General features: G+C 37.3%; 2 protein-coding genes across 3 annotated transcripts in view; one reads left to right on the top strand and one right to left on the bottom strand.

Annotated features, from left to right (window-relative positions):
- The window catches only part of adam10a (ADAM metallopeptidase domain 10a), a 71,331-nt gene extending 61,534 nt beyond the window's left edge, over positions 1–9,797 (top strand). For both annotated transcript variants that reach the window (XM_051899085.1, XM_051899084.1), the window contains exons 9-16: positions 2,138–2,301; positions 3,359–3,542; positions 3,815–3,965; positions 4,420–4,603; positions 4,984–5,092; positions 5,260–5,480; positions 5,637–5,763; positions 7,500–9,797. In XM_051899085.1, the coding sequence (XP_051755045.1) occupies positions 2,138–2,301; positions 3,359–3,542; positions 3,815–3,965; positions 4,420–4,603; positions 4,984–5,092; positions 5,260–5,480; positions 5,637–5,763; positions 7,500–7,603 (1,244 nt within the window). In that variant the 3' untranslated portion in view covers positions 7,604–9,797. The remainder of the gene's footprint in view (positions 1–2,137; positions 2,302–3,358; positions 3,543–3,814; positions 3,966–4,419; positions 4,604–4,983; positions 5,093–5,259; positions 5,481–5,636; positions 5,764–7,499) is intronic.
- On the bottom strand, positions 9,630–23,564 carry lipca (lipase, hepatic a). The gene is given in 10 exon segments (XM_051899087.1): positions 9,630–11,971; positions 12,453–12,633; positions 12,636–12,670; positions 13,400–13,514; positions 15,106–15,348; positions 16,366–16,605; positions 16,778–16,898; positions 19,199–19,378; positions 19,574–19,752; positions 23,299–23,564. Coding segments are annotated over 10 exon segments (1,503 nt in total). The 5' UTR covers positions 23,384–23,564; the 3' UTR covers positions 9,630–11,847.
- Positions 23,565–25,189: the final 1,625 nt, after the last annotated feature.

Below are 25,189 nucleotides of genomic sequence, written 5' to 3'. Positions count from 1 at the left end.
CGGCTAATCACCAGGAACAACAGCAATTGCTGTCTTGCTGAACCACTCAGCTGAGTGAACAAACTTGTCAGCGTACATGTTTGTATGCATGTGTGTTTATATCATTATTCAGGGAACATAACAGAAAATTAATTCACACATGCTTACAATTTGATGCTTTTAAACTATGCTTATAGTGTATTTTGTATAGTTGTATTTGTCATTAAAAACATTGGCTTGAGATGACAAATTTCAAAAATATGTGACTCTCAACTCTTGGGATAAAGATTCTCAATGTGAGATGTGTAGCCCACCTAGCACGTGCATTACTACACTACACTATACTACTTCAACCACTACACTGTTTTCTTTAGCTAAATTTGAACAGAACGTGTGTAGGAGTACTTTCCCACAGAACATTTTTACAGGTATTAGTGGCACGTCTTTGCCCTCTGTCTAAGTATGCTACACTGGTCGTTTGTATTTGGTGCTGTTTGCTGCCTTTTTGGGCATCTGAGCCACAGCTACAGTGAGATCACTTCATTTCTACACTTCTCAGCGTTGACTATTTAATCAAGTTTAAACAACAGTGTCACCAAAGAATATTTTGCAAACCTTTCCCCCCATCTTCCATTGGTTGGACTAACAGATCACCAAGTCTCATCCCCAAACTCACACCATTGGTTGAGCCAGTGTTGCTGTGCCAGGATGGTTGTGATAATAAAACAAACAGAACAGCAGGTTGACAGAGCCACAGTATTTATACTATAGCTATAATATAGCTATCTCTGCATTTTATATTAGGATAGAAGTTTGACTTTCAAAAATTACCACTTTAAAGGGGGGGTGTAATGCTATTCTGACTTATTTACACTGTTAAAGAGATACATTCTCATGCTTAACTTGGCCAAAGTTTCAAAACACGAGTTGGACATATGACGGAGTATTTCTGTGCCAAATACACTACTTCTGGTTTCGGAGAGTTTTTTTTCGAGTATGGCCTATATGATGTCAAAAGAGAGCGGAATTCCTTGTATAGGCACTTCTCCCTGGTAAGCGTACACACACACACACCACAGAGCAAGAGCAAGAGCACGCCCATCAACGCACTTCGTTCGGGATACGGAAGCCGAGAGATTTTTCAACAATGGCTGTGTCCCAATTCAAGGGCTGCACCCTTTGAAGGCTGCATACATCATCGAGGCAGTCTCATTTAAGAAAGAAATTACAGTATTTTACACATGAATATCTGTCAATTTTATTACTTTTTTTTTAAATATGACATCCTTGATTAAGAATTCAGCCTTCAAATGCGATCTCAGAAGGACGCAGCCTCCGAAATGAGACGCAGCTCCTGTCACCGAAGGAGTGTGTTTTTGGTTGTGAGGGGAAAGATTTCCTTTTTCAGCTTCCCAAAGAACCCAGCGTTAAGGGAACAGTGGATGAAGATTGTTTTTCCGGGGCAGCAACGGAGTTGTGCGTGTATGTTTGTTCCCGGGATTTCGGTGACGAATACTTTGTAAACAAGTCAGTTTGGCGCTGGATTTGCAGATCGCGGGTGGTGAGTAAAGCTGCATCAAATGTCTGTGTTTTGTTGGCAATCGGTGTGCAAGTGCATATAATGTAAACAACACGAACGTTTTTGTTCCCTTTTTATTTACATTGATGTCGCAGCTAGCAGACGATCTCTGCACGCGCTCGTGACTCTTTAGCTCCGCCCACGGCACTGACGGCAGACATGCTTCCAGGAGCTCGGCTTTTTTTCGGAAAGACTCGGTTTAGCATATCTATCTTTTATAAATATGAAAAAAACTATAGACTTTTCGGAGCAAGACTTTATTACTCTATACGTACTCAAGATTAACATGAGATTGGCAGAAACTGTGTGATACCCCCCCCCCTTTAATTACATTCACTTGAACGTCTGATGGTCTTGGGATGCTTGTATAAATTATTTATTCATGTTTATGAGTAAAGCAAAAGCGTGTTCCTTAACAAATTCACCACTTAAGGATGATGAGGATACTGGTATCATCATTTATCAAAAAAAATTTATAAATATTTTTATATTATTTTGAATTTCTTTTATTTATTTATTTTAACTTATCATTTCATTTCAATTTTATTTAATTAATGCTTCTCTTATGTGTGGTTTCAGGCAGCTCTGGTGGGATCTGTGAGAAGAATAAACAGTACTCTGATGGAAAGAAGAAGTCTCTGAACACCGGCATCATCACAGTGCAAAACTACGCTTCACACGTTCCCCCTAAAGTCTCCCACATCACCTTCGCTCACGAGGTCGGACATAACTTCGGCTCTCCGGTGAGTCCTTCTCACTTCATGTGCAGCATCCTAGACAGATTAGCAGTAGACTACACCCCTCGGCTGAATCCTTTATGAACAAATTCATAGCACACATTACAGTACTGCCTTTGAGGCCTTTAAACTGTCAGATTGATCTAGCCAGACTGTTATAATATCCTGACCTAGTATTTGCTCAATCCTCTGTAGCTCGTTTCAGTAAGCAATTGCCAAGAACTGGCCCATGGCCCATTGAAAAATAGTGTTGGATATTTTCAGTCTAGTTTTTTATTAGCTGCAGGCCAATTAAGATGTTTCTTGCTTCTGCCAAATACATATAGTTCAGCTGTGAGGAGAATATTTTTAGAATAATGATATTTAGTTACCTTTATAAAGCACTTTTCTCACACTCAAAAGTTTTTTAAAGTGAAAGTAATGGATATTTGCTACCGCCGCTAATGTGCAGCATCTTCAGTACCTGAATGAAGCAATAGAAGCTATCACTTATGGAAAAAAAAAAAAAAAAACTCAAACCAACCTAAACCTGGTTTTCTGGTTTTTAGCTGCTCTCCCAGTCTGGTCAGGCTGTCCAGCTAAATATCAGCTTGGCCAGGCTGGGAAACCAATCAGACCAGCTGAAGACCAGCTTTTCAGGTTTTCAGCAGAAATAGGATGCCAACCTGTGTACATGGGGAATATTACAATGCCAAAATTGGAGGATTTGGCGTTTTAATGATAAAAGAGATACAAGCATACTCTTTTCAAGGAGCACCCTGAGATTTTTTTATGATCACACAGAATCAAGACTTCATTTTAGCATCTTTTTTTACAGTATATTGTCCCATCCCCGTTATGTTGCAAGAGGGCCTCGACAGATTGCAGGGTGAGCACCCCCTGCTGGCCTTAGTAACACTTCCAAAAGCAACCTTAGTATTTATTTTTCATTCTTGTACTGACCAAGTTTCCAGTTCCAACTCTTCTTGGCTTCAGTGGCAAGCACTGCAGGGATAATGAATATTTGAAGTGTGTTTGTGTGTTTGTTGCTGATTATGCTTGTCTCTCTTTCTCTGTCTTCCAGCATGACTCAGGAATTGATTGCACTCCAGGAGAAGCTAAGGTTCAGGACCAGAAAGAAAAAGGCAACTACATCATGTATGCCAGAGCCACATCAGGAGACAAGTCCAACAACAACAAGTTCTCTATCTGCAGCATTCGCAACATCAGCCAGGTGCTGGATAAGAAGAGATCCTCCTGCTTTGTCGGTGAGATTTTAACCTCCTACAAAAAAATGGTGCATGGTAGTGTTTAAGGCTCAGGGCTGGTAACCATGAGTGAGCCATGAGATATCACGGTGATATACTCAAATGAGGCACTCAAACTGAGATTGCTCTAGTAGGATTGTCACTGTAATGAGCTCATGGTGCTGTTCTGTAGCAACCTTACATCGAAGTCATAATTATGCGACAATAATAAAACAAATACTTATTTTTTCTGTCTCCCTTTCTCTCTCTCTTACTGTCTTGTTCTTTTCCAGAATCTGGACAGCCCATCTGTGGTAATGGTATGGTTGAGGCTAATGAACAGTGTGACTGTGGCTATAGCGATCAATGCAAGGACACATGCTGCTATGATGCCAATTCGAAAGATGAGCTGAAGTGTAAACTAAGGCCAAACGCTCTATGCAGGTGAGTAAGAAGAACCTTAACAGTCTGCTATAACCAGTGTTGTTATTCTTATTTTAAACTAAAACTATTAAAAATAATTTTTTGTTAATTGAAATAAACCTGAAATAATATAAAATATAAATATTAGATGAAAAATTAGTAATGTTGCCTTGGCAGTTAACTGAAATGTTTAAGTACTATAATTACTAAAACTGAAGAGATTCTCTTCATCTTTTATCCTTAGATCAGTTTTTGCTTAACAGAAGTTCTTTAAAGTGTCATATAGACTGTAATTTATCTGAAATGTCTTTTTTGCAACACCTTTACTATAACCTCTGGTCTTGACTTGCATTACGTAACACCAGAGGTTAAGGTTGCATTAACTATACTGTATCATTAGCTGTCATTTTTTTTTTTTATAAACATTTTTCATTAAGTGCAATAAAGCATTAATTTCTCAACTTTTCTCTTGCAGTCCCAGTCAGGGTCCATGCTGCACATCGCAGTGTGCCTTTAAGAGCAATGATGTGAAGTGTAGGGAAGAATCTGAATGTGCTCTTGCGGGCAAGTGCAATGGAAACACCGCCCAATGCCCCACCTCAACGCCCAAAGCAAACTTGACATCTTGCCACTCAAATACCCAAGTCTGCATTAATGGGGTAAGTTCTGCATCATGACCTCTGTGCTCGTTTTGCACAGTACCTGTAGAAGGATTTAACCCCTTTGGATGTTAATGTTTTGTTGTTTACAGCACTGAATCACTGACAATGCTCTAAAAAGACAAGAATTAAATGAAAACAGATTTTGGGTTTAATAACTGAAATACAGTTTGACCAATTTGTTTTCACCTTGGCATTAAAGAATATTTTTATGTTTATAAAAAATTAAAAAATCCTATGAAATCCTTTGTTTCAGTGCTAATACACATGAAGACTTCAAAGCATTTAATATTTCTTACAGTCTCTGTATATGTGCATTTGTGTGTGTAATATGTGTCTTTGTTTTGAGGACATTTTGTCTGAATTTCTTTCTCTTTTAGGGTTGCTCTGGCTCAATCTGTCAGAAGCATCATCTAGAAGTTTGCACTTGTATCACTGAGGAGGGGAAAGACGAAACAGAGCTGTGTCATGTGTGCTGTATGGAGAAGGGTGAGAAACGCATGCCATCACTGACAGCTTTCTCAAAAATGCAGTCCAGAACCAAACAAATATCCAGCACCTAGCGTAGCTTTTTTTTTTTAACATTGTCATTAAAACTTTTTTGAACAATTTCCTCCAAAAGTAATTGCACAGATTCTCTCTTTTTGTCTTTGTAGGTCAGCCCAGCACTTGCAGCAGCACTAGCTCAGATAGATGGGCTAAGTACTTTGAAAGAAAGGTCATCACGTTACAGCCTGGCTCTCCTTGTAATGACTTCAAAGGCTACTGTGATGTCTTTATGAGGTGTAGGCTGGTGGATGCTGATGGCCCTCTGGCAAGGCTTAAGAAGGCCATCTTTAACCCTGAGCTTTATACAAGCATCGCACAGTGGATAGTGGCAAGTGTCTCAATTATGTAATCCCTAAATACTCTTGTTCCCTTCATTTGTTTGTGGGTTTAATCACTATAAATGACATGAGAAGTGATATTTCGCTGTCCAGTATTATTTGTCTCTTTCAGTGTTGATCTCATGTTGAATATTTGTGTTTTTTAGTCACACTGGTGGGCAGTTCTCTTAATGGGCATTGCTCTCATCATGCTGATGGCTGGATTTATCAAGATCTGCAGTGTGCACACACCTAGCAGCAACCCTAAATTACCCCCGCCCAAACCACTGCCAGGTAACGTACCTTTCTCCTACCAAACTACAACCAGGAATATGTCCCAGATGCCCAAAAACTACAGCCATCCACCAATTCCCCTTTCATGCACATCGGTGGATGCAGTGGTGATCTGTATATAAGAAGGTCATAACTCTAACTCAGCCAGATCAAATACAGGACAGGGTCAGAACATCTTTCACAGACTGTTTCACTCTTCTAAACTGCCCCTATTATGCTTTTTCGGATATTACTTTCATGCAGTGTGTAATATAGCTGTTTGTGAATGTAAAAGGTCTGCAAAGTTTCAAAGATCAAAGTGCGCGGTAAATGGAGCTATTGTCTCCCAAAAAAAAAAAAGAACCAATTCTGAACTGCCTGAAAAGAGTCGTCAGTAATTCCAGTCTTTCTTCCTTCTTGAACTTGCGAAGGTTTGTAACAAATTTGCGTAATTCCAGCCTGTGGTCTAAATTTGCTGCTTGCGAACAACGTCTACTTTGACCTGCCCTCAAACACTGTAATGCAAATCTGCTAGTCATGTACTTCCAAAGGATGAGGACTCAGGCTCGAATTGATATGGTAAAACCGACGCCATCGTTACTGTTCATATCACTGTGGATAAAAATTCTGAGGAAACTTCCAGAGCTGAAATTCAAATATTCCAACACGCGCTGCAAGCGGTAGACCAATCACAACAGACTGGGCCATCTGGACAATCAGAGCAGAGTAGGCTCTCAGAAAGGAGGGATTTAGAGAGACCCAATCCTTTATCGAACTGTTTCGACATTGTGAGAAAAGAGGTGATGCTGCAATGTATACTATGAGAAATATAAAGTGTTTTTTGACCTTGGATGCATGTAAACCCATTGTAGGAGACCTTCAAAACAAAATTAGGAGCCTTTAAAATAGCATAGTAGCTGCTCAAATATATACTACTGTATATACTACTTTTAGCAGATACATGCATTTAAAATTCAGTCTTTCTCTTCCAAGAAAGAACTGATTTTTCTCAAATTAAATGCTTTTCAGTTAATAGCAGAGTGTCTCACCAGAAGTGATTGAAATGACCTCTCTCTGATCCTCTACCAAGTACTACAGCTGAACGCATAGACTTTCAAAGTATACTCCATTTCAAAGTATACTCCATTTCAAAGTATACTCCATTGCACGAACACACACTCAACACATGTATTCTAGAAAGTTTCATCCTTGTTCAGTGTCTGCGCTATTTCTTCCATTCTTTCAGAAGCTATGACTAGTAAAAACGTCTTGGTACTTTAAACTAGAGTTGTGGGTATCTCTTAATCCCCTCACACAAGCGTTCATCAACACTGCCGTCTTCGGTTGTTTGATGTTGTTCTGTCTCATCGGCTGTAATACAGTGGACAAACTAGTCCAAAAAAAGGCACATAGCCACATACTATGCTGAAGTTAAAAATTCACATTATGCGTACTCTATGCATAAAACCCGAAGTATACTTTGAGCTTAAGATGGAGTTTTAATCCAGACTACAACTTTAAAAGATCACACAAACAAAACTCCCACATCCATTCTTTAATAGAAAAACTGCAGAATTATTGCAGACATATTTTTACTCTACTCTAGCCGGAGAAACACATTTAAGGTTTTATTATAGTGATGGACTCTGGTAGACAAGGTCACGTCACCGGTGTTTAAGAGTTCCCCTACCTCCAAAATCCCAATTTAACCCCTGCAGGTAGGGTGATTAATCATACCTTTGTGTGTTTTTCTCTAGGCACACTCAGGAGAAGTAGACCCCAGCATCAAGCTGCACAGACTCAGCCACAGCGCCAACGCCAACAGAGAGAGAACTACCAGATGGGCCAGATGCGACGCTGAATAAGCCTTCTCATTGCCTTGGTTCTTCCTAGTGCCTACAGTGGGAAACACTTCACTCCAAAGAGTTACCTGAATCAATCAATGAGCCCCAACTACAAACTCAGAAACTAGCAAAAATAAAATGGACTTCAAAGGACTATGCTTAAGAAAACAACAGTTTAAAGAGTAAGAAACCACAGCTCCGGGAACCAGCAAAGCTTTTGTTGCATAGCTCAGAGAAAAAAATCAAAAGCCAGTGATGAGCAAGAGGACAGAATCAATGATTTTTGTTCTTTATTTTTTTCTGCTTTTCATTTTCTTTATCAAGTTATTAAAACCATTGTTCTCTCCACTAAAGTTTCCCCCCTTTTTTTATCTTTTTTTTTTTATCATTATTTTTTGGAATTGCCACCCTCCTGTGGAGATGAGCATGATGGGAAGTCTCAGATTTTTCTACCATTCATTGATGGCTGAGAGAGACTCCTAAAGAGACTCCTTTTCCAATGTATAATTAAGATGTTTTTAAAATGCAAGCAAAGGATTAAAAAGCTTTTATTTCTGAAGCTTTCTCATTGTTTCCTGCGTGCAATTGTACAGAAATCACAAAATACATTTGGTTTTTTTCAGTCTTGTCATTTTTATTCTGTTGGAGAGTGATAATTAAAGATGTTTAATTGACACTCAGGATTTAATAAGAAATAACAGCACAGAGAGTTTCTATTGGTGGAGTTTACCAGATTTACTTTGCTGAAAGTGACGTACGCATTTGAGCAAAGCACTTTCACCTGCTTCAGTTGCTTTTTTCCCTCCAGTTGATAACCACTAAAGAACTGCAGTTCTTCATTCCACGTGGGCGAGGGAGGTAATGAGAGGGAGGATGTTTAAACAAAGATTGTAAGTGTCCTGATCTGCTGAGAGTCACTGTTATTTTATGTTCATCCAGTAACAAAATGATCCTTCTGATACACAGTGAATTATATTGTACACAGAAGACAAGACAGACTCGAGAATATAAGCACAGCAACATCAGGAAAGATTTGGTTTTTTAATACATACAATACAAGGTTTTTCTTTTGCAATAAGATGAAAGTGTGGACAGTTACACACATGAGTAAATCTCAGTGGTGTACATTAGTGAAAGGATGATAGAAGCAAGCTGTGGAGCCTTTAGAGTGTTTTTACACACCAATCAATATTTATACAAAGAAACTTTTATCAATTTTCAGTCATTAGCTGAAAAGGAAAAGATCCAGACTAGCAGCCTATATAATCGATATATATGCCTTGTGTTGCCTATAGTGTATTTAAACCAGCCCTGCTAATTATTTTCAACACAATAACACCATTGACACTGCAGTCCAACATCTTTTTTTTTTTTTTTAAGAAATTCTTCCATTCTCTCTAAATGTGCTTTTGATTATCTTTTGTGTGCGACTCTTGCAAAGACAGAGGGTTACAAACAAATCATGCATTACAAATGTCTTTTTCAAAGGTTTTTGTCTGTTTGTGTGTAAATCTCAACAGTTTGTTTCAGTTTGTTGAATGGGATCCTATTAGTGTGACTGAGAGTTCAATGTTTCTAAAGTCTGTCTTCTCAAATAACCTTGCATCCTTAAAGGGCATGCATTTAAAATATGGATGATTTGCTTGTTTCATGGAGATGAGCATTCCTGGCTATCAGTCCTCCTTTAGATCTAAATCATCATCGTGTTTCTGTATGTCTCTTTAAATGTTAATGGGAAAGGGGTTTTTAGTGAGCTTGACTTAACTGCTCTGACTGCAATTGGTTTCAAAGTAATTAATACATTTCTGTGTTGTTCTGTGGTAAATGGGTTTGGTTGAATTTAAAAGGGGATTTGGCCTAGAATTTAATTTGTTTTTTTGTTTTTTTTAAAATATATAATTTTTTGCTTGTCTTGCTTTAAGTTTATAAATAATGTGCACTGATATGTAAGCATGGTGTGTGGACAGAATATGAAAAACAAGATGGAGAAAATGTCTAATACTACTGTTTCATTTTAATGTCCGCTGTGTTTTATACAGTATCTTTTCTTTTTTTTTTTTTGCTTCATTTGTAGTTTTTTTTCTCTCTCTCTTTCTTCTTTTTGCGCTCACTTTTGAAAATTTTTACTAAGTACTTTGCAAAAAGTATTGTGCAACAAAATGTAATTTTTAAAGTACTTGAAATGCATTAATAAAATAGTCTTGATCAGAAGCTTCTTTCACTATCTGGTAATATATATTCATGTGTTGAAGTAAACCATATTAATTGCCTGTATTCTCTGCAAATCTGCACTAGTTCATGGTTTTTAAATTGGTTTGTGTATAAAAATATATTTCAAAAGAACAGCTGATGAAGTCTTCAACAAGCCATTACAGTCACACGTCATCCACTATCGTTAAATTTGAATTGAGTTTTAGCTTAAAAAACCTAATATGGCTAAAAGTATTTCAGGATGTATGATAACTAGAAGAAAGCATCTATATCGTAATGCCATACAAATGACTTGAAAGTGGATAAATCTTCCCCAGTGTTAGGTTAGGATTTGAACCAGGGTACTTTTCACTCTAAATAAACAGCTGTCCTGTGGTCATGTTTCATCCCGTACCAAAATAAATAAACGTGCATGATGCACCTGATGTAACTTTCCTATTTTTTATGGTGTGTTATCATGAGGGGGTTTTATGAACAATTCATTCATACATATTCAGACAATTGAAAACAAACATATTAAACTTTAACATATTTTATTACAGGCTGTTTACACTGAAGATACCTACAGCACACAAATGCACAGACGATGTTTTCTTTAAGTTAAAGAATGTAGTTGCGGCAGAAACTCAAGGCCATCATATATCCTTAAAGGAATCCTGACTTTTATAAATTATATGAAATGGGACAATGTTCACTCTGGTGTGGGGAGACTGATAAGAGTCAGTCAAAAATGTATATCCAATCCTATAATGCCACCAAGCCCAAGGAGCCACCTGATTCAAATAGTTGGGAAATTAAATTTAAAAAAAGACAGAGACATCAGCTCTTATCCATGTTCAAGTGCTATATCAGGTACCAAGTAAGTTGTTACACTTTTGCTGTTGTTGCTATTACTCATGGGTCAAATTCAGGGTTGCCAGGTCTGCACAACAAAACCTGCCCAACTGCTAATCAAAATAAATGTAAAAGTAGCCCTTTTTCACAGGAAAACCACGAACTTGGCAACACCATAGGCTCTTAAAGGGTTAGTTCGCCCAAAAATGAAAATTCTGTCATTAATTACTCACCCTCATGTCGTTCCACACCCATAAGACCGTAAGACGGAACACAAATTAAGATATTTTTTGATGAAGTCTGAGAGTCTCTCCATAACAAAATAACGACTTTATGACAATATCTAGTGATGGGCGACTTCAAAACACTGCTTCATCATGAAGCTTTGAAGCTTTACAAATCTTTTGTTTCGAATCAGTGGTTCGGACGGAGCACGAAAGTCACATGATTTCAGTAATTGAAGCTTCGTTATGTGATTAGTGTTTCGAAATTTCAATGGTTCACCACTGGGGGGCATGACTTTGGCAGTTTGATACAATCTCCGAACCACTGATTTGAAACAAAAGATTCGGAAAGCTTGAAAGCTTCATGAAGCAGTGTTTTGAAATCGCCCATCACTAGATATGGTCATAAAGTCGTTATTTTGTTTGTTTATTTTTGGCGCACAAAAAGTATTCTGGTCGCTACATAACATTAAGGTTAAACCACTGTAGTCACATGAACTGTTTTAAATATGTTTTTAGTGGCTTTCTGGGCATTGTAAGTGTTAATTGTCTTGCTGGCAATGCAGGCCTCACTGAGCCATCGGATTTTATGAAAAATCGTAATTTGTGTTCTGAAGACGAACGAAGGTCTTACGGGTGTGGAACAACATGAGGGTGAGCAATTAATGACAGAAATTTTCATTTTTGGTTGAACTAACCCTTTAAAATAATCTGAACGAAGCAAAATAGAGAGAGCGCGGGTGCTTTTCCAGCCAATAAAAAACGCTCTTTGTTTGTTGACATTTGATGGCAGGATTTTGGATCGAGAGCGAGAGGGTGTGTGGTAGCATTCAGGTTAGCATGAGAGAAATGTAAATATCTGATACACGCTTATCCATGTTTAACATCAAACATCCGTATACATTTTGCCATTAATTTCTCTTAAAAAATACAAGTTAAAACATGAATATATTACAGGAAATCCGTAAGTCCGGATGTGAGGTGAGTCTGCTTTAGCCGTGCTTCATCATGATCCGCTGCTGCGGCTTCTCGCGTTTCTTTTCACAGCGCACGAACACCTTCTCCTGCGACGGCCCAATATACATGCTGTCATCTGTCTGTGCGCAAAACGTAGTTCTGAAGAGAAAAGGACTGTTATGAGCTCCAGTCTTGGTATGCTTTGCTGTTTTAAAAGCCCTATCTGAACACTAGAGGTCGCTAGAACAACTAAACATGAAAATGTTTTCAAAAACAGAACCTTTTTGGTGTATGCTTTAAAAATTAATTCTTTTTTTTTTTTTTCAGTATTTCTCTACTTCAGTGTCAGACACCAAGCTAAGATACTGTCTTATCTGCACACATATATTATGCCTCTGGTGTATTGCATAACTTTTTCCTCTCATCTTTTTTTTTTTTTTTAACTGTTCATTCTGTCCATTTGTATAAAACCTGGGGCATTAAAAATGTTAGATCATCAAATGCTGAATCCAAGCTTTTAATCTCTATAGTCAGAATATGTGACCGCACAATTAATTTCTTATCAATCTAACAGTGATCTGCTTTTAACAATCCCACAGTCTGTGTTGGCTAAATGTTATCTGTCTCCTCTCACACTTACTTCTTCTGGGTCTCTCCAGATTTCACTGTAATCTTCCCTACAGTGAGCTGTGGTCCTCTGCTACTTTTGCCCCAAGGTATCATGGTCTTAACCGTGCTCCACATGTTAGCCCACATAGGGCTTCCCTCCCAGGTAAAGCGCATTATCATCAGGTCACCTATATCAGTATCCAGAGTGATGAGAACGTAAGGGTCTTGTTACCTGAAATCTCCTCAACTCTGAAAAAGACGGAAGAAGAATTAAGGAGAGTGATTGTTTCATTCAGTTTTTGGATTCCTATAATAAACAAGCACAGTTTGCTGAAAACGCACTGTATATTAGCCGGCATGAGAGCGATTGTGTGCACGCTTTTGTTCGAAATGCTATTTTAGTCCACTGCATTTCTGTTCTGCATTTCATGTTTCCAGCACACATGTATTTCATTCATTCATGCGAACTGATGAGTGCTCTCTGTGTGCTATGAACACTAAATTCAGCAGTTCCCCGTGAAGCAGAGCATGTTACTTTGAGCTTTTAGAGCCCAGAACATAAAACATTAATGATATTCTTCATCCCAGATGTTATCATGCAATCTTTCATTAGGGAATCTGTAGCTTACTGGTAAATCGAGAGCTTCTGCTACTGTCACATTAATTTGAACTCTTACTTATGAAACAACAATAGTTATAAACTGTACTTGTGAATTTATTTATATCATTTATTTATCCATATATTCTTGTATTTATCACACCACCAAAGGGATACTTTTTTCATAAAGGCTATATTTTGCTTATAGCAGGTGATGGTTAACAGCAAAGAGTGTTTTTAAATGGTTGAAACCTCAAATGCATCCATATGGTGAGAAAGTCATTACAAAGCTCATTAAGGTGATGCTCACTGACACTTTAATGAGATGATTTAGATTCAGCTGTTCTAAGTGTTCATATCAATGTAAATTGCACACTTACAGTGTTATGGGTAAATTTTCACTTTCTCCCAGTGTCCCGGTTAGAGAGACTGTGAGGGTGGAGTCGATCTTATCAGTTTGGTTGATGAACTGGATCCTGAACTGATAGTGGAACACTGATGGGGAAGGAAAGTGATGGTAGATTAGCATTGATCATATTTTACCAAGAACAACTGGAAAACAGTTAAACACAATTAATTACAAACATTATTTGCTTAAAAGTCCTATTCTCAATCAGTAACTTTGTCTTGTTTCTTGTTTTCCAGTAAAATGTCTAAACATCCTTAAAGGGTTAGTTCACTCAAAAATGAAATTTCTGTCATTAAGTACTCACCCTCATGTCGTTCCACACCCGCAAGACCTTCGTTCATCTTTAGAACACAAATTAAGATATTTTTGATGAAATCCGAGGGTTTCTGATCCACACATAGGCAGCAACATCATTGCACCTTTTTACGTCCAGAAAGGTGGTTGAAAACATGGTTAAGATAGTCAACGTGACTACAGTGGTTCAACCTTAATATTATGAAGCGACGAGAATACTTTTTGTGCGCAAAAACAAAACAAAAATATCGACTTTATTCGACAATTTGAACTGCTGTCATACATAGTGAACTCAGTCAAAGTCCCTTTAAGATGAGTCATTTCACTCGGCGGCCATCTTTGAAACGCCTCTCGGGCATACAATTGCAGCTCCTATCTCTTTGAATGGGGAAACATCAAATTCTCCAAAGCTGTTTGCCAAGCTTTTAATTAAATTTCATATTTGAAATCACCAAGAAAATCTGACGAACAACTGTCTTATAAATTTTGTTTCTAAACGCTCGAATCATGACAAAAAAAAATTATTTTTCAGGCTGGATCAAACTAATGCGCATGCGCGGTTCAAAGTGCGCGTCTCTATAGGAAGCGCGCGTCTGATTGTTTCTATAGGAACCGGAGTTTCTAACGGCCGCTGCAGTGATGCAATGACTTTACCAATTGGCAATTGGCTCTTATTTAGAAGGCGGGACTTATTCCGCCATATTGCGCGTTGCACTTTCCCCCATTCAAAATATTATGAGTGACGCGTCTTGTTGTTATTCAATAGTCTTTGACTCAGTGCAGGCTTTCTTGTTTACGTCCAAACACTAACTCCGTATTGGCCGAAGCTGCACACGTGAGCAGCACGGCGCATGCATGTGATGCTGACACAGGATCCGGCCAATAATGAGCCGGCATTCGGACGTAAACAAGGAAGCCTGCACTGAGTTCACTAGGTATGACAACGGTTCAAATAGTTGAATAAAGTCGTTATTTTTGTTTAGTTTTTGCGCACAAAAAGTATTCTCATCGCTTCATAACATTAAGGTTGAACCACTGTAGTCACTTTGACTATTTTAACCATGTTTTTAACTACCTTTCTGGATGTCAAAAGGTGCAATGATGTTGCTGCCTATGTATGGATCAGATACCCTCGGATTTCATCAAAAATATCTTAATTTGTGTTCTGAAGATGAACGAAGGTCTTAAGGGTGTTGAATGACATGAGGGTGAGTAATTAATAACAGAATCTTCATTTTTGGGTGAATTAACCCTTTAAACAAGAACAATTTATCTTAGAAGAAAAAGATATTAATAATTATTTTTGGAGAACAGTAAAGAACCGTACATAACAGTAAGAAGTGACTGTTTTACGCTTTTTGTTGGGTGTGATAGCTCACTCACATTTGTATGGCATGTGTGAACGGGTTTTGAGGAACAATCTCTTGCTTGTTCCAGTGCGGACTTTCTTGATGTCATAACCCAAAGTGTTACAGCGGTTTTTTCTGCAGTCCAGGCAGTAGCCCTTATCGAAGGCTGTGTTGTCGCTGCACTTGTAGGCCATAATCTGCTTGTCTTTGTTTAACAGGGAGTCAATGAAGAGATGCACAGCGCGCTCATGGGCACACTTCACAGTCTGCTCAAATCCTGAAGTTAGATGGACATAACATGAGACTTTTGCGCTAAATAACAAGCAATTAATCATAGATTCACTCAGACGTTTAGCTTCTCATTCTCATCTTTTTGTGTGGTCTGCTGTGTCCAGTTATAATACAGTGCATTGTAGTGAATTAGCAGTGACTGCTAGAAACTACAGTTCGAAAGTTTAGTTTTTTTGATGAATATTAGAAATTTTATTCAGCAAGGACACATTAAATTGATCAATAATGGCTGTAAAGACATTTAGAATGTTCTATTCATCAAAGAATCCACAAAATATTAAGCAGCAACTGTTTTCATCATTGATAATAATAAGAAATGTTTCATATTAGAATGATTTCTGAAGGATCATGTGACACTGAAGACTGGAGTCATGATTTCAGCTTCATCACAGGAATAAATTACATTTTAAAATAGAAAACAGTAATTTTGTAATAATAATATTAATAACAGTAATAATATTTTCACAATATTGCTGTTTTACTGTATTTTTGATCAAATAAATTCAGGCTGGGTTAGCATAAGAGACTTATTATAAAAAATCTTTGACCCCAGACTTTTGAAAGGAAGCGTGTAATGTATAACTATCTGTCTCCAATTAATTTTTTACAGTTACAGTTGTCCCACCCATGTCCATTAGTGCAGTGTGTTTGACTCATCAGTATGTAGTTGTTAAAATTAAGGATTTCAGGCCTGTCTTTCTGCTTCAGTTTTTCCCATAGGGATATTTAATTGCCTGGAGGCATATCTCAGTAGGAGAGCAAAACTAAAAGGGATTTGGAATAATTAAGTTGTGAGGATGACAGCTGCTTTTATCTGTCTATGCCTTTCATCTGGAAAGCTGTCTTTATTAGTTAGCAATTCTCACAGTCATTAATGGGATGTTTTGACTGTATCTCATCCTAATCTGACATTTATGGTATTAATTTGAGGATGAACCTGCCCCTTTCCTCTCTCTGTCCATCCATCCAGCCATTCATCCATCTATTCATCCAAGCAGCTCACCCATAATCCCGTACTGGGCTAAATGTGAATAAATGTTTTGCACGTGCAGCTGGCACCCTGGTTGAAATGATCCTCCATTAGGGTAGAAGTCAAAGTGGGCAACAGGCTGTTTGATGCCCACACTGAGTCCCATGCGCTGTTGGGTAAATGTATGGATGGCATCCACAAACCTAGCATCCTCAGGTGAGAGTCTGTCAGTATGAGACATTCCCTCAAACAATGGACCTGCAGGATCCAAACCTATACACAAACAAGACAAACTTTAAATATTTTACCATTAACCAGAAATTGATGCAAATTTTTGTCATGCTCAAAGTGTTGGCTGAGAATTAAGATCTTAGATTTAATGCCTTTTTTGTTTTTATTTATAACACCATTTATTGGACTGTTTAGACTGACAAGAATATCTCACCAGTTATTCTTCCCAAGGTTTTCCCAGACACAGCTAGGTTACTCCCAGCAAATCCTGATATATGAGCGCCAAGGCTATAGCCAATCAAATGCACTTTTCCCAAAGGAAATTGTTTGAAATCCTGTTATGGATACTCACAGATTAGTGTCAAGTAGTAAATGTGTTTTCATAAATTTTTTGCAGTTGGTAAACAAAGCTGTGTGTGTACACTATTGTTCAAGTTTAGGGTCAGGTTTTTTTTTTTTTTTTTTTTTTTTTTTAAGTAATTGATTATTTTATTCAGCAAGGATGCATTAAATACAAATAAAAAATAAATAAATAAAGATTCCAAAAGGAAGTTTGCGCATTTTACGTTTCTGAAGAACAAATGGTTTAGCTCCTGTGTACTTAACCGATCTTCTATCGCCCTACAATCCTTCACGCTCTTTAAGATCACAATACTCTGGACTTCTGGTTGTACCTAGGATAGCTAAGTCCACTAAAGGAGGGAGAGCGTTTTCACATTTGGCTCCTAAACTCTGGAATAGCCTTCCTGATAATGTTCGGGACTCAGACTCGCTCACCCAGTTTAAATCTAGATTAAAGACGCATCTCTTTAGCCAAGCATTCACATAATGAATCTCATATCAGATCAATTGCACATGACTATCTTTGCTTAATGTTATGAACAGCAGCTATGCTAATTATTCTCCATTTGCTTTTCCGTTTTACCTCGGGATGCCCTCAGATGACCAAAACTTTTGAAGAGACGGCGCCAACTCCTGCGAGGACTTCAGAAGACGCAACATCTGGATCAACACGCACATTCCCAAATTTCTATATATCCTAATTATTGCTAATATGTAATTCATTTTTCCAGGAGCTCTTTGCCTCTAACTTCAATTAAATTGCAAACAGTGATTGTAAATCAATTGCCTAAATTATTACATTATTAGCTAACTGCATTCTCTAAATTGTAATGATGACATGCATTCTCTGTAAAGCTGCTTTGAAACGATATGTATTGTGAAAAGCGCTATACAAATAAATGTGAATTGAACTGAATTGAATTGAATTGAACAAAAGGTGAACAATTCTTAAAAGAACCATTTTTTTGTTTGTTTGTTTGTTTGTTTTTTTGTTTTTGTTTTTTTAGTTAGTGTGAATAACATTTTAATAATCTGAAGAACCATTTCCACTATAAAGAATGGTGAAAGGTTCCATGGACGATAAAGAACCTCTATTTTTTTAAGAGTGTAGATCAAAAGTGACGTTACAAAATATTTCTATTTCAAATAAATGATTTCTTTTGAACTTTCTATCCATCAAAGAATCCTGAAAAAAAAAGTATCACAGTTTCCACACCAATATTTGGCAGCACAACTGTTTTCAACAATGATAATAATAAGAAATGTTTCTTGAGAAGCAAATCAGCATATTAGAATGATTTCTGAAGGATCATGTGACACTGAAGACTGGAGTAATGATGCTGAAAATTCACCTGTGCCATCACAGGAATACATTACACTTTAAATATATCAAAAGATTCAAAACTGTTATTTAAAAGGGGTCATGAACTTTGTTATTTTATTATTTTATAATATTTCCTGGGGTGCACTTATAATGTTAGTATGATTTTTACATCAAAAAATTGTCATAATTTAGAAATAAAAGGCATTTTTCCTTCCTTGATTTTAGCCCTCTGATTTGAACGCTCTGTTTTAAGGGGCGTGTCTGCTGTGAGACTTGTGTGATTGGCTGACATTTCTTTGCATATGAAAATAGCTAAGTATTACATGTGGAACTCTCTAAAACTTTTAGCATGTTTTTACTATTACAGATCTCAAGGTTTACTAATTGTGAAAAGTGCATTATATTGAGTTTGTGGCTAGTGGCAAGTTTATCGCTTAGTTGCTCGATCCAGTGTTAGCGTCACGTCTGTTATTTACCTACTACTTGTCATGCGCAAATCAGTGGGCGGGGCTACGGTGGTAACAATGTAGAAGTAGGTGTTGATCTCTTCATCTGCAGAGGTGGTCTTTCACCTATCTATGACGTAATAAAGAGGCACATTCCACAACGAGTTGTAATCTCGCTTGGTTTCAATAAAGACTGTTTTTGGACTAACAAGGAAGCTCTCAGTTCTGAAACTTACAGTATATTCTTGTAGTATGATGACCTGTTATATGTCAAAAGCTCAAGGAAAATTTGATTTCTCAATTCATGACCCCTTTAAACTGAGAATATTTCACAGTATAACTGTTTTTACTGTATTTTTGATCAGATAAATTCAGCCTTGGTGAACATAAGAGACTTAATTCAAAAACATTAAAAAACCTCACTGACCCCAAACCTTTGAATGATAGTGCATATACCCGTCTGCCTGAACATCCTAGTGAAAGTCCTTCAGTTCCATGATGTAAGGACAGCTGTAACCCTTACCTCTAGCCACCTCAGCAGATGGGCAATGTCCTGTCCCACTATGCGTGTGTTCTGAGCTGCTATAGGATAGTGCTGGTGTGCCAGAGTCAGCCAATCTGCAATCACCACATTGATGCTTCCCTCTGAGCTCTTTAGTGCTGATGCCAACCTGGAAATCCATTTCTCCATCATTCCGTCCACCTATGGCACAGGGAGGAGGATTAGATTTTTTTAAAGAACTGCTGCTCTCCAGTTTTGTTTGTAAGTCAATTTCACCTTTATCAGACATGAAATAACTTTGCTTAGCTGTTTGCAATGCATGCCAGGGTCTTTGTGACCTTTTGTACTTTTAAACTATTGATCTGTTTTTCTATTAAATCAATGAACTCAACATACCGACCAGCCATGAATGATGATAGCCAGAGGATGGCTGCTATTGAAACCACAAGCGTCCAGTGTGTGAAGCTGGAAGAGCTCAACTCTGCACATATCCTCTATGTATTCCCCATCAGTGTAGAGCCTGAAAACTGATTTAGGTTCATAGGACGTCTTCATCCCCTTTCCAGGCTCAGTGTCTGTTAGAGTTGCCAAACACATACTGCAAGTCACATTTTATCACTGTTGTTGTAAACTGATAAAAGTTACATCATTGTAGGTTGTACAATAATCCTGGAATGTTAATATTTGTGCATTAACAGCAATGCAATGATCTTGAATTAAAATGTGAAAGTGAAAAGTGAAAATTAGAGAGAAGCATGTTTATATCCCATAGGGAACTTTGAGCTTGATCTTTTGGGCTTAAGTCAAGGCAAATAAAATGTGTTTACCCACAACTCTTGCTGATTAAATGAATATGTTGGATATGACACATGTTGAATTCCTCATATGCATAAAATTTTTAAGTTGCATCAACATATGTAACATGGAATGGTTCATGAAACTGAATATTACCCATGAGTTTACCCCATCTTTGATGCATGTGCCGTAAAAAAAAAACACCACAGGCTTAGATTCCCACTATTTGACCCACATATATATATATGTGGTCCCAATCAACCTGAATTCAGTCTATATACAGTGGTCAACGTAAATGAGTACACTCCGTTTGAAAAGTAATATTTTAAACAATATCTCAATGAACACAAAAACAATTTCCAAAATGTTGACAAGACTAAGTTTAATATAACATCTGTTTAACTTATAACATGAAAGTAAGGTTAATAATATAACTTAGATGACACATTTTTCAGTTTTACTCAAATTAGGGTGATGCAAAAATGAGTACACCCCACAACAAATACTACTACATCTTGTACTTTGTGTGGCCTCCATGATTTTTAATGACAGCACCAAGTCTTCTAGGCATGGAATGAACAAGTTGGCGACATTTTGCAACATCCATCTTTTTCCATTCTTCAAGAATGACCTCTTTTAGAGACTGGATGCTGGATGGAGAGTGATGCTCAACTTGTCTCTTCAGAATTCCCCATAGGTGTTCGATTGGGTTCAGATCAGGAGCCAATGAATCACTTCCACCCTGTTCTTCTTCAGAAATCCAACAGTGGCCTTAGATGTGTGTTTAGGATCATTGTCATGTTGGAAAAGTGCACGACGATCAGGGGCACAGTGATGGTAGCAACTTCTGTTTCAGTACAGAGCAGTACATCTGTGAATTCATGATGCCATCAATGAAATGCAGCTCCCCGACACCAGCAGCACTCATGCAGCCCCACATAAGGACACTGACACCACCACAGGCACCATGCATTTTTCTTTGTATTCCTCACCTTTGCAACGCCATACAGTTTTGAAGCCATCAGTTCCAAAAACATTTATCTTGGTCTCATTACTCCAGAGTATAGAGTCCCAGTAGTCTTCATCTTTGTGAGCATGGGCCCTGGCAAACTCTAGGCGGGCTTTTTTGTGCCTGGGCTTTAGGAAAGGCTTCTTTCGTGGACGGCACCCATGCGTGCCATTCCTCTGCAGTGTACGCAGTATTGTGTCACGGGAAATAGTCACCCCAGTTTCGCTTTCTACTTCTTTAGATAACTGCAGTGAACTTGCATGCCGATTTTCTTCAACCCTTCTCATCAGAAGACGCTCCTGTTGAGCTGTTAACTTCCGTGGACGACCTGGACGTTTCTGTGAGATGGTTGCAGTTCCATCTTTTTTAAATTTTTGTACCACTTTTGCTACAGTATTCTGACTGATAAGTAAAGCTTTGCTGATCTTCTTGTAGCCTTCACCTTTCTGGTGGAAAGAAATTATTTTCTTTCTTAGGTCTTGTGACATTTCTCTTCCATGTAGTGCCATTGCTGACAGCATGAAATGGGAAGGGGTTTTAACACCCTTTTATAGTGAACTGTCTGCTGGACACCTGTGTAATGAATAATTAGACTCACCTGTGGTTCAATTCTTGTTAAATTAGACATTTGTAGTCTAAAATTTAGCTTTGCTCCAGAGACTTTCAGTGGGGTGTACTCATTTTTGCATCACCCTAATTTGAGTAAAACTGAAAATTTTGTTCTCTAAGTTATATTATTAACCTTACTTTCATGTTATAAGTTAAACAGATGTTATATAAAACTTAGTCTTGTCAACATTTTGGAAATTGTTTTTGTGTTCATTGAGATATTGTTTAAAATGTTACTTTTCTAAGGGGGTGTACTCATTTACGCTGAGCACTGTATATATATATATATATATATATATATATCGGACATTGACTTTTTCTAAAGAATAGCCAGTGCTTGAAGTGGAAAAATGTAATTTTCAATCATCTCTTGGAATATCTGGAATGTCTATTAATCATTATTAGCAGAACACATTTTACACATGGGGAAAACCAATTGTTTAGTCAATAATTTAAGATCCAGACTTTAAAGCTCTTGATTCCACTACTTGGAAAAAGTAACACATTTCTTTTAATTTTTTAACTATAGCATTTGTTACGATAAGGATATAATTACAGGTAAGACCATTGATGGCTCCTCATTAGGCCAATGTTAACTTTTTTCTTCTTTTTTTATCTATAGCATTTATGAAAAACAGCAGCCTATATATTTAGAAACTATAGCTACAACATGCCACAGTTGTAATATAAATCTTTAGTGGAAAATCTTTTCCCTTAACAGATTATCTATTATAAATTCTACAACAAGTCAAAATTTACCACAATAAATACAATAGAATGTGATAAATTCTAGTACAGTGGTCATGAGTGGTATAGTGGACACAATTTAAAAAACTTTCTAAATTATATGGTTGCAGGATGTTTTCCCCTATTTTCATCAGTCTTTTTAATATATGTGGCTGTTTTAGATCATGTTTGACTTTCTCCATAGAGTTTTAAAGTGGTACATTCTCAATAAAATTCAAGAGGGTTGCACATTTTATCATCAGTGTCGCGATAGGAATGGTGTTGTGCCGAATTTCGACCCCCTCTGCCAAATTATTACCCACCTCATTGAAGTTGCCACCTGATTGCCTAATCTTAACCCCACCCATAATCCTAACCCCCCTCCACACACACACACACCTACTCCTAACTGGCAGGGGGTCGGAATTCGGGCACAACACTGGTACACAAGAAAAAGTGAGGGTACACTATACTGTGTATCGGCCCACTTCAAGCACTGTCAGTATCACCTTCTGCTTATTTCCACACACACTGGACTTTTTTTTCTTTTTTTTTAATAATGACTAGAAGTCCTGGTGTTTTTGTTGTTTCCATTTAGATTTATTTTCTGCAAGCATATTTCCTAAGCTTCATTGTGTGCCACATTCTGCATAACATTGTAACATACATGTATAGTGCATGTTACAATACCCCAGTGAATAAAGGGGGGAAAACATTCTTCATTGTTAAAAAGTTACACAGAAGATCCAAGTGATAGATCACCCAAAAATATTAATTCTCATTTATTCATCAATATGTTGTATGTGTGTGACTTTCTTCTGCAGAACACAAAAGATATTTTGAGGAAAGTTTCAACTGTTTTTGCCCATGCAATCCAAGTGAATGTGGTCCAAAACATCATTGGACTGACAAAAATCATTTTATGGAAAAAATTTCCAGAATTTTCATTTGTGGGAGAACTATAAGCATAATTCACCCTCACCTGCTCTGTTGCCCCGGAATTTCCTTCCATCAGTCAGTTGTGAGATGATCAGGCAGATGGACACAATTTTAATAAGAGTCTTCATGTCTAGGCCACTTCAGGAGCACAGACAGATAGTCCAAATATTTCCTCCCTTTCTTTTTATCCGGTAAGAAAGGTGAGCACTGTGCAACTTGAAACTGTCTAACGGGAGGGATCAATAAATATTCAAATGGAACTGAGCCCAGAGGAAAAGTTAGGATGCTAGCACTCCTCTGCTTGAACTTTGAAACCTTTTATAGTTTTGCAGCCAAATGATAGCCTGACTGGCTGCATGTTGTTACATAAGAAGCTACGATTGGTGGGAAAAAGTCTTGTCAGAAATGGTTCAAAAAGGCACATGCTGACCCATTGCTGATAACATTACTACTCAAATACCATGTCTTTAAATGTCATTCAGAGAAGAGGGATGTCCAGTTTAACTCACTACATGGTAATTTGCACTTGCTCTAGTTACATTCCTGTTAGTAGACCCAGTTTATTTGGATTATTATCTACTAGATCAGATGCTTCAAATAAGTATGGGTAACACTTTATTTCGATAGTCCACTTTAGACATTCAGCTAACTATAAATAACTTTGCACCTACATGTCAACTAGTCATTAGAGTAGACTGTTTAATATCTGCACTTTTTATTTGATGCTTCCCCTACAGACATTATACTGATTGTCAGTCACTTTTCAAGTACATGTCAACTTATTCTACTCTTACCCTAACCTAACAGTCTACTAACAGGCCTACTCTAATGAGAGTTAGTTGACATGTAGTTGCAAAGTTATTGACTAATTCCCTATCAGTCAAAACAGGTACACTTATAAATGTCAATAGTGAAAGTAATTCTTCCCAATGATAATGATGTTGATGATGATGATTTTTTAAAATGATAATCAGCTTTATATTGTTTTCTCATGTGTAGCATGTTTCATAGAATGGTTGGCTGATGAACAGCTACAGTCTGATTAGCAGAAACGGAGGGCGTATGTATGCATAAACTCAGTGGACTCAGTGAGCTAATGATGATAGTCAAAGATAGTGATAATGATTAAATCAGGTCAGGTACAGTTGTGCAGGTCAGAGCTAGTTATTTAAGCTCTTCCTCTTGTATTTTACTACTATTTAACTTTACTTCTAGCAGCATGTGGTTTATCCACTGGTCTTCTGCTTATATGCTGAGTTGCATTAATGTTAGTCTTAATTCACAAATTAAACAATACTAGAATACAGGAATATAATGGTTGCTGTGGTCTAAATCCTCATTCGCAGGAAAACAGACGAGTTATGCATAACAGTATGTTTATTTTATGTCAAGTCTACATTAGCAGAATGACAGTACTGTCTTCAACATTTTGAATGTAAGTAAATTAATCTTAAAATTTTCATGTATGAGAGAGTAAAAAGTAAAAAAAATCTGAAACTGAAATAACACAATAAAAAGACGAAAAATATATATATATATATGATCTCTTTGAATTGTACAAACAACTGCTATTAATTCAAGTGCCAAGAAATAAATTACTAAAATAATTTTTAAAAGAGAAAAAAAAAACACATATGAAACATTTTCCCCATAAACAATAGCTATGAAATACCTCCTAAAGCTGTGACTGATGCATTAAAAAGATCACATTAAAGGATTAGTTCACTTTCAAATAAAATTTTCCTGATAATTTACTCACCCCCATGTCATCCAAGATGTCCATGTCCTTCTTTCTTCAGTCGAAAAGAATGAAGGTTTTTGATGAAAACATTCCAGGATTATTCTCCTTATAGTGGACTTCAATGGCCTCCAAACGGTTGAAGGTCAAAATTACAGTTTCAGTGCAGCTTCAAAGGGCTTTAAACGATACCAGA

This window comes from Ctenopharyngodon idella, chromosome 7 (assembly GCF_019924925.1).
Source record: "Ctenopharyngodon idella isolate HZGC_01 chromosome 7, HZGC01, whole genome shotgun sequence".
NCBI lineage: Eukaryota > Metazoa > Chordata > Actinopteri > Cypriniformes > Xenocyprididae > Ctenopharyngodon > Ctenopharyngodon idella.
Note: the sequence above shows the minus strand (reverse complement) of the source record. Positions and strands in the feature narration are given on the sequence as shown.